At 24.7% G+C, this 9,599-nt stretch overlaps 1 protein-coding gene across 1 annotated transcript; it reads right to left on the bottom strand.

Moving 5' to 3' along the window:
• Nucleotides 1-1,929: 1,929 nt before the first annotated feature.
• On the bottom strand, nt 1,930-9,224 carry LOC123268943 (peptidyl-alpha-hydroxyglycine alpha-amidating lyase 1-like). Its single transcript, XM_044734406.1, has 5 exons — nt 8,787-9,224; nt 8,047-8,242; nt 5,610-6,638; nt 3,198-3,431; nt 1,930-2,678 (listed from the first exon to the last, which is right to left on the bottom strand). Exons 1-5 carry the CDS (start codon nt 8,883-8,885, stop codon nt 2,476-2,478), a joined length of 1,761 nt encoding a protein of 586 aa, XP_044590341.1. The 5' UTR covers nt 8,886-9,224; the 3' UTR covers nt 1,930-2,475.
• Nucleotides 9,225-9,599: the final 375 nt, after the last annotated feature.

Consider the following 9,599-nt stretch of genomic DNA (forward strand, 5'->3'; position numbering starts at 1 on the left):
GATATTCCGTTACGGTATTACAATTTTTAAGAATGAAGAATATTTAAAATGTAATGCAAGACGAATAAGTTGAGTGATTGATATTCATAATCGATACCGTCATTAAAGATTGATTATTCTAAGTACGAATTTACTGATATATTTACATAAAAATAATCAATTACTGTTTTATGTTGTTATAATTATTATTATTATTATTATTTTATTTTTTTGATTTTTAGCGTAAATTTAAGCAGTCATCAATTTATCATTATTCATAATTCATAACGAATGTATACGATTTTAAATGTACAAAATGAATGGTAAAAGGATGCGATATTATTTACTTCATATATTTGTAATAAACATAATTGTTATTTTTTGGTAATTATTTAAAAGTAGAATTAACTCTACCTTCACCCATAAAAAATCGGAAAATTGACCTTTTTTTCTCTAAACTTTTTTGTTTTCACAGCATAATTATGATAAAAATCTTTCATGAAAATCTAAAATTTCAATGCCGTTTTGGCATCGTAAATATATTTGTCAAAAAAAAAAAAAAAATACATACATTCCAAAAAAAATATCACCTTTTAAGATTATTACAGCCAAAAAGAGGGTGGATCATACTTCCAAATAATTACTCAATTTTTTATTATTTATAAAGTAATATTTATGTATTTATCAATCATCATCAGGGTATTTCAAAATTAACGATTAATAATTATAAAACACTGTTAATATGTGCAATCATTAAACCATAATTGTTATTATTTTTATTTAAATGTATTATTTGAAAAATTAAATTAAAATAGAATTAATACTATTATTATTTTGTTTATAACTGCTAAAAAGATAAATAAATAAATGAATTATAATTTTTATGGTTGTATATTTGTGTATAGAGTAGTGAGTAAGTATATAAAATATAAAAATAATAATTAAATTTAAAATTTTGACATTATCGTATTGTAGTTTGTGTATGTAACTCTTTAGCGTAATTATGATTATTAATTAAATGTAGAAAGTAATAGAGTTATCTAAGAGTCACTTAAAATTATTTTGTAAGCAAAAAAAATTACTGACTTTTATGATGTTTTATTTTATAATTATCACTTATATTAATAGCTAATAATTCGAATGAAAAACAAAGTACTCATCGACGAGTAAATAAACAATATTAAAAAGTTTAATTTTTTTATTGAAAATATACGTTTATTACAGATTTAATTCAAAACCCCCATTAATGGTTATTAATACTCAAGTAAATTAATTAATTGACAAATTAATTGTTTTTAACACAGAGTTTAGAAATAAATATAATATAATTATTATTCGATATTGATAATGGAATGTTATATTTTGTTAATTCGATATGTAAGATAAAAAGTTTTATTATTATCAATATTATTTTATTGTTAGGAACTAATAATTAATTTATTGTAATTCAATATTAACGACTAGAAACTGAAGACTAGATATTTCAGAGTCGATTATAACTTTATGCATACATTTAAGAGAAATTTCTTAATTCATGAAAAACTTTTTCTTCAAAATTTTTCTCTTGCTTCAAGATATTCGGTTTCCTCGATCCAAAAAATTCTTGAATCGATAAATTGAAATTTATGACAAAGAGCAGAAAATATTTCATACAAATTTATTCTTAAAAGAAATACTTTATTATTTTCAAACAATATACGCAAATATTTGTTTTAAGAAAATACCGTTAAGATTAGAAATTGTCGAATTTCTGCTACCTCTTCTGTGTGATCAAAAAATAATCTTAAATATTATTCAGAATATGTCAAAGTATTTTTTTTTTTAATTTTTTGCTATTTTTTAGAAAGAAATTAATTATTGAATCAAGAATAAAAATTTAAAAAAAAAATGAAATTATTTTAGCTGAAGAGAATTTTTTTTTGGATATAAAAATAAGATTGTATTAATGGAAGATGATATATTTTAAATTGAAAATCTCGAATTTTTTCTTAAGCTAAGAAAATGAGTTCCAAGTTAAAAAATTTTCAGAGCAAAACAATGATTTTCTCCAAAATAGGTTTTTCAGATCAAGATTATTCCTCTTGAACAAAGATAGTTTTTCTATCAGTTTGCAAAAAGTCTCAAATATTATGTTCTGAATTAATTAACTCAAGAAAACTTCCGTTTAAAAAATTTGATCACATTGACTAAAGATAATATTCTATTCAATCAAGTAACCATGTTATCGACTGAAAGTAGCAATATTCTAATCCAAGAATGTAGAAACCAAGAGAATAAATTATTCAAGCAAAACGGCCAGTTATTTTTAAAAATAATTTTCTCACTTTAAAATTATTTTTCTTGAATCAAGTTAACTTTTTTACCAGTATATTTGAATCAATATTTCGACGGTAAGAACATAAATAATTTTTTTTTAAATACAGTAAATGTCACATCGCAGTTTATGTTATTTATAAAGGAAATAAATTTTTTTCTGTCGGACTGTTCTCAGTGAAATTATATAATAAGGTTATCTTCCACATGTTCATCATCTGTTGTTTCGGGTTCTGTATTCAATTTACTGAAGTCACGTGTACTTGGTCTTTTATCGAAAATTCTAAAATTTTTATTTTGTCTAGTATTTAGTAAACTTGATAATTTAAAATTATCTTTACTGTCATTTGCCCAGTAACCTCTTTTACGAACGGACAACAAGCATCCTGTTTTGAAAAATAAAATTTGTTATTATTTTAAGAACATTTATTTTATACATTTATTATATAATTTCTGTGTTGTAATAAAACATAAAAAAAATCAATTTTTAAAACTAATGAAAGGAGCTCAATTATTTATTGTGCTTCAAATAAATAAATAATGCATCACAATTTTATAAATTAATTCTTTAATTAAATAAATACAAGTAAAAAAAAAAAACGAAATAATTAAATTAAAAACGAATATGATCAATAAATAAATACAAATTCGCAACAAAAACTGTACTCTACACCCACGAACTACAGTTACAATTAAATTATTCAATAATTCATTATTGGCAATCACTGCGTGCAACTACAAGCTGGGAAGCACAGAACATAATAAATATTTTAAACTGTACAATTACAATTAATTTGACGATAAAAGCAAAATAAAATATACAATTATGTAAAGTCGAAACTATTATCTATCGACAACTAGCTTTGTGAACTCAACACTACCTTGATCCAATTGAGAAAAGTTACCTCTTTTTTGACATCTCGCTACAACTGCTGCAACGCCTACGCAAAGACCAATAAAAGTCATCACACTGACGATAATCGTCAATATTAGTATCGATAAACTCATGTGAGTCGACAGTTTATCACTTAAATTATCACTTGTCAGAGGAACATTATTATGATGACCTGTTGCTGCTGAATCTGTAGATTTTGTGGTTTGCGATGAATTGATTCTTACTGAACGATTCGGGTGAATATCTGCAATCAATAGTTTATTATTTTGTGGTTTAAAAATATATATGTATTCAGATCAAAATCTCTTCCCAAATATAATCAATAGTTATAAATCAATTGCTTTTATTAATCAGCATTTCACTTATATACTTATTAAAATATTATTTTAAAATTGCAGCTTTTATCGTGCTGTATTGTCAGTTTAATAGATTAATAAACGATTTAATATTTTACTTAAACTTTTTGTGATTCGCAATTATGGATATGAGAATTATCAATAATTAATATATCCAATAATTTAATTTTACAACGATTTAATTTAATCATTATAACTATGAGTACTGAATAATAAATTATAAATTCGATTCTGATAAAGTGAGTTTAAAAAATGTACTTGATGATTTAAAAGTTAGAGAGTTTTTCGTTTTAAATATTATGGTATGTATATTTTAGAATTACTTACTTTTCTACTAGTTTTAAAATTTAAAAAGTTTTATTTTACAGATATTAGCGATGTAATCAATTTCAAATCAAATGTAAGAACAAAAAATTATTTTATACCACTTTTTGATATAAAACTTTAATGTAAATTAGTATATTTGTTAGAAGGGTATTTCTAGTCTAAAAACGTGAACTAAGAACCTTTTTTTTTCTTACCGGATAACAAAAAACATATATTTCTAACATATTTTCTTATAAATTCTTCAATTGTCTTTTATTTTCTTAATATAATTACTTCTTTTCATTGTTTTAATTTTTGTCGTATAACAAACATCTTTCAATTCAACTACAGACAAAAAAAGACCTTTCGGCAACTGAAATGGAAATAGATTTCATGGTAAATCGAACAACTACGAGAGTCGTAAACACATCTGTGTACATTAAGTACATCGTGAAAACATCAAATTAACAAACGTACATCAAAAGTAATTAGTAATCAATGAAGACCACAATTTTGATCGCTGTATATTTTAATATGACTAAAATAATTATTTCTAAAACGAATGCAAGAGTAAAATTCTATAAAATAGACAAAGATAGTAGGTAATTTTTGGCCCAGACCGATAGTTAGATATGCAAATTAAAGCTCATTTGATGAGCTTTCAGATGTTATTTACAAAATTTTTACAATTTATTGCATTCAATAGTTATTTTGCAAAGAAACAGTGAAAATACCAATTTTTGAGAATTTTGAAGAATTATATATCCACTCTTATAATTTAGATGAAAAATATGAAAATATATCATGTAAGCAAACTATTCGTAGGGTGATTGGTCAAATATATCATAAGCATGAAAATATAGATAAATTTCATACCAACATTCACACGCGCGCAGCGTATACTAGTATACATAAACTTTTGAACCACATGCATTTTCTGAATCCGCTTCACGAGCGGAGTCAAAATATAGCAAAATTTTTCAAAAGTTTCGTCATGAGGATCAATGAAGTAGTTAGATTCCTATGAAATCTATTAAAAATTCGTGAAATTCGACATGCTGCTTTTTTCCATACACTTTTGCAGAAAACAAAAAATTTTTATAACTTATATTCATTATAAAATTATGTTTGTTTCAAATATGATTGTAAGGACCAAATTTATTATAAGACGAAATTTGTTGTGCACAAGTAGTTAAATCTCATAAATCTAACCATATATTATTATTTTAAATTATATATTTTAGGTCTGTACATAAATATATTTGGTAGTCATCTGTAATGGTTTTGCCTTTTAACAAATCAATCAATTGATCACTTAAGAAAATTAAAAGCGCTATTTTAAATAGTTTCTTTCAAAAATAATAACTTTCCAATTTCTTATAATTTTCAATTTCCTTAACAGGACCTTAAAAATTTTAAAAATAAGGTATGGAATTCACACTTATAGATTAAAATACCCTTCTCAAAAATAAAAAATTAAAATAAATAAAGAGGACTTTTTTAAGAGAATATTTATTAATAACTTGTTTAAACAGCATTAATCCTTTTTATGTAATATAAATTATTATTAGTTCCATAATAACATCGAAGAAGAAGAAGATAGATCAATTTTGTGATAAAGTTTCCGATTCTTAAGAATCGTATTGAAAGTACTGAAAACTTGATACACTCAAAGTAAAACATAAAATTAAATACTAAAGCAAGAAAAAAGGTATCACGGCAAACTCAATAATTATAAATATAAGTATAAAAATTAATACCTTGTAAAAATCTGTATGTCGCATTACTATTCAATTCAATGACATATATTTCACCGCCATCATCAGAAACAGCAATATCATGGGGTCCAAGCATGTCATTATTAGGACCGAATTCTGCAACAACGTCTCCCGAATTAACTTCAATAACGAACCCTCGAATATGAAATTTAGTGTAAGAAAATGGATCTGCTCCATTAACAATATAAAGATGTTGTCTTGCATAAGCAATACTGTAAATTTTAGTCCCAATAACAGAATTTTCAAATTCTTTGTGGAAGGTTCCATTTTGGGCATAATAACAGAGAACTCTGCCGTGCTCTCGGTCAGCAACATATAAATAATTCATATCATCATCAAGTGCTAATGCATGAGGTACAGAAAATGCGTAAGGTGACTTAAAATAACTACTCATAATCAAAGTCCGGCCAATAGTTTGTATTCTCTCTCCTCTGCTGTTGAATTTTATAATTCGTGAATTGCAATATCCATCGCTCACAAAAAAATCTCCATTGTTAGTAACAGCAACACCCGTTGGCTTGCAAAACCTTTCGTTATCATTCCCTGGCACAAATGCTTCCCCTAATATTAATGTAGGCTTAATAATACTGTTGTTGAATAAGTTCTGATCGTTAATAGGAGCAGAATTGTCAAGTTCAGTTTTATCTTGAATATTTTTCAAAAACTCCCAATTGTTTTTGATGTCTTTTCCATCAAACTTGAATACTTGATGCAGTCCGACATCCGTTAACCAATAGTTTCCATTATGATCGATCGTTAAACCATGTGGGAGATAAAACATATTTTTACCCCACTCTAATATAACTTTACCACTTTTGTCAAATATTATTATTGTGTTATGTTTGATAGGTCCGTACGCTCGATTAAATTTATTTCCATAGTCAAAAGTATCTTGGCCCCATACTATTTCACGTCTACTAAAAATAACTATGTTACCGTTTGGATCTAAGTCAACACCTGACAGTTGTCCATAGTTCAATTCCGGAGTCCAATTTTTATCCCATTTTATATCTGTAAAATAAAATTTGATTATTCTCTTTATTTTTTATTTTTATTTCATGGTGCTACTTTATTATAAAACTTAAATAAAATATAAAACGGAAAGATGAAAGTCCAACTTTCTTCAGCTGTCAATTTTTATTTTTGTCATCTTATTTAATAAAGATCTTCAAAGATTTTTTTGACTTTATTTTTTATTTCTTTTCTTATTACTTTTCTATAAAAAGCTCAAGAACTTTGAAATGCTTTATCAAAAATGAAAACGATGGAATGATGGATTAAAATCTTTTTGGAAAAGAAATCGGTTTTCTTGAATTATTAAAATCTTAAATATTTTAAAGTTTAATTTTTTTATAACTGTGCATTAAAAAAAACATTGCCAATTGATGAATACTTTTTAATTTAGCAATAATGAATAAAATTTGATTAATTGCAAGTTTGCTCAATTTTAAAAAAGAGTTTTTAAGAACCTGGAGATAAATAATTTAGGAAATTCAAGCACTGTTCATGTTAAATTTAATTTTCAAAATACCCGAAAAACTCTGCAAAAGATTATAAGTGAGATTTTTTTTTTTTTAGTAATAATAAAATATTAAGTTAACTGCTAAATCTATTTAAATATTTCTAAAAATAAGTACCTTTAATTACATAAATTGTTAAAGAAAAATTATAAATTTAGGTATTACTTTCATTATTATTTTTTTCTTTATTAATTCTACTTTTGCACCAATTATTTTATTACCTAATATTACTGATTTAATAGTATTTAAGGGATTTTAGTTTAATTTATCAAATACTGAGTATCGTACTTTACATGTCGTGTGCATCGAATAGATATTATTGAAAAAAACAATTTTTTTAATTGGGTTTTTGATAAACGAGTGATCAACAATCATACAAGCAGTATATAACTTAATCTCGAATTTATGTTTTTCTTTATAAAAATAAAACATTAAATAAATGATTTCACAAACAAATTTTTTGAAGAGATATTCAAAGAGTTAATCCCATTAAAATTGCTTCGTGAAAATTAATAGCGAATAATTTGCAAATGTAGATTATCACTTGAAGCTTAAGTTATCGCTCGTAAAATTTTTTAATAACACTATAAATTTCTATGAATATCAATATCTAATTTCTTACATAATCATGTATATTCAGCTTTCCATGTTTACTAAACATTGTCTGCATAAATTATTATGAAAAATATATGCTTACCTAAAAGTGTAAGACAAATATTAACATTTCTTGTAACTTACAATTGACAACATAAATTTTTTGAACATAAAATATATATATCTCCTTGATTATGTTGTTTTCAAAAATTGTTTGAATTTAAATATATTACGTTAAATGGAAGAAGCACTCAATTAGTAACAAATGAATAAAAGAGATCATAAGGTCTGATAATATATATTACCTGATTCAAATGTAGAACGTTGATTCGTTTGAATAGATTCAGAAATTAATGGTTTATTGGGATATAATTCAACATCTCTCACTGGTATTTTACTCCAATTGGGATCATTTTCCGCTAGCTCTGGTTCATTATTATCTAAAAGTTCAGCATAGTCATCTGATCCAAATTTAGTATCAGGTAAATGTTTTCGTCTATGCTGAAAATGAAAATTATTTAAATTATTTTTGCATTAGATTGCGACTTAAATTTTCCGGAAAAAAATGATCGAATTATGCAAGATCAATTGGTAACAAACATTCTCTGAAAAAAAAATTATGAGTGCGAATTCTTAGGAATATCTCATTCATAATAATTTATTTATCATAAAAGTTCTACGCTGAGAAAAAAATACGAATATTAAGAAAATTTTCTTGACCCAACATATATTCTTGATAATTATTGAGGATATATTTTCTTGTCTGAATAATTCGTCAAATTGATCAAGGTAATTTTAACTTAATTCAAGTAAAGCTATTCGGTCGTTTACCCATGATAATAAAGGTGAATATTTTATAATAAAGGCAGATATTGATATTTTTATATTAAAAACTTGATAAATTTAAATGGTTCTTGTCATCGAATTCTCGAGCCAAGAAATTTTTTTCTGGAAAGTAATTTTTCTTTTTCTTAATGTAAAAAAGTGAAATACCTGTTAATTTTAGTAGTACCATAATGAAATAATTTTAAATTAATTAATTTACCTGTAATTCAATGAAATTTTGTAAATCTCCGTTAGCAACAAGTGTAGTTGTTAATAAAATCAATATGCAGCGTAAACTGCCGACTCGAATGTGCGTCATTTTTACTCCAAAACTTCATTAGTTTTACAATTATTTTAAATTAAATACTTCATTGAAAATCTATAGTTTTGACAATCATGTTTCAACTTTTCACTAAACATTTGCTATTTACATGTTTCAATTTCGCACATATTTTTATTCCAATAAAATATATTTAAAAATAATCCTTTTTCAAAATGATAAACAATAAAGACAGCTGTTTTGCTTTTTCCTTAATAAATAAGATAGTGTTAGAATTTTCGGAATTAAGTTATATTAAAACAATGATACTCGACATATTACTGAAAAAAAACTATTTTTTACAACATACAATTCAGTAAAAAGTTTTATTTCTAATAAAATAATAAATAATTTAAAAATACACTTGGCGACTGAAAAAATGACGTATCTAACAAGAGACGCTAAAAACTACTGACAAGTGGCATCATGGCGTTAGAATTTCAGAACTCTATTGTAGCAGCGAGTAAAAATCAATTATTGTAGGCAGCTTTTGATATTCTTCGCAAGATGGCACGTGGAGTACGCTTCAAAATGGGCATCTTATATTATGTTGAGATTTTGACAAATACATTTATTTTGAGACTTTGACAGATACATGTTAAGATTTCTGCTTCTACTTATCAGACAAAAAATAACTTATTTAGAAAATTCTACTACAATTTTCCTATTAATTAAACATTGTTACAGATTAAATTATTTAAGACATCGACTTGT

Source organism: Cotesia glomerata, linkage group LG7 (assembly GCF_020080835.1).
Source record: "Cotesia glomerata isolate CgM1 linkage group LG7, MPM_Cglom_v2.3, whole genome shotgun sequence".
Taxonomy (NCBI): Eukaryota; Metazoa; Arthropoda; class Insecta; order Hymenoptera; family Braconidae; genus Cotesia; species Cotesia glomerata.

Coding starts and splice junctions, on each gene's coding strand:
- LOC123268943 (XM_044734406.1), bottom strand. CDS start 8,885: ATGACGCACATTCGAGTCGGCAGTTTACGCTGCATATTGATTTTATTA. Junction 8,243..8,786: donor AAAATTTCATTGAATTACAG/GTAAATTAATTA, acceptor TTTCATTTTCAG/CATAGACGAAAACATTTACC. Junction 3,432..5,609: donor GACATACAGATTTTTACAAG/GTATTAATTTTT, acceptor TATTGATTGCAG/ATATTCACCCGAATCGTTCA.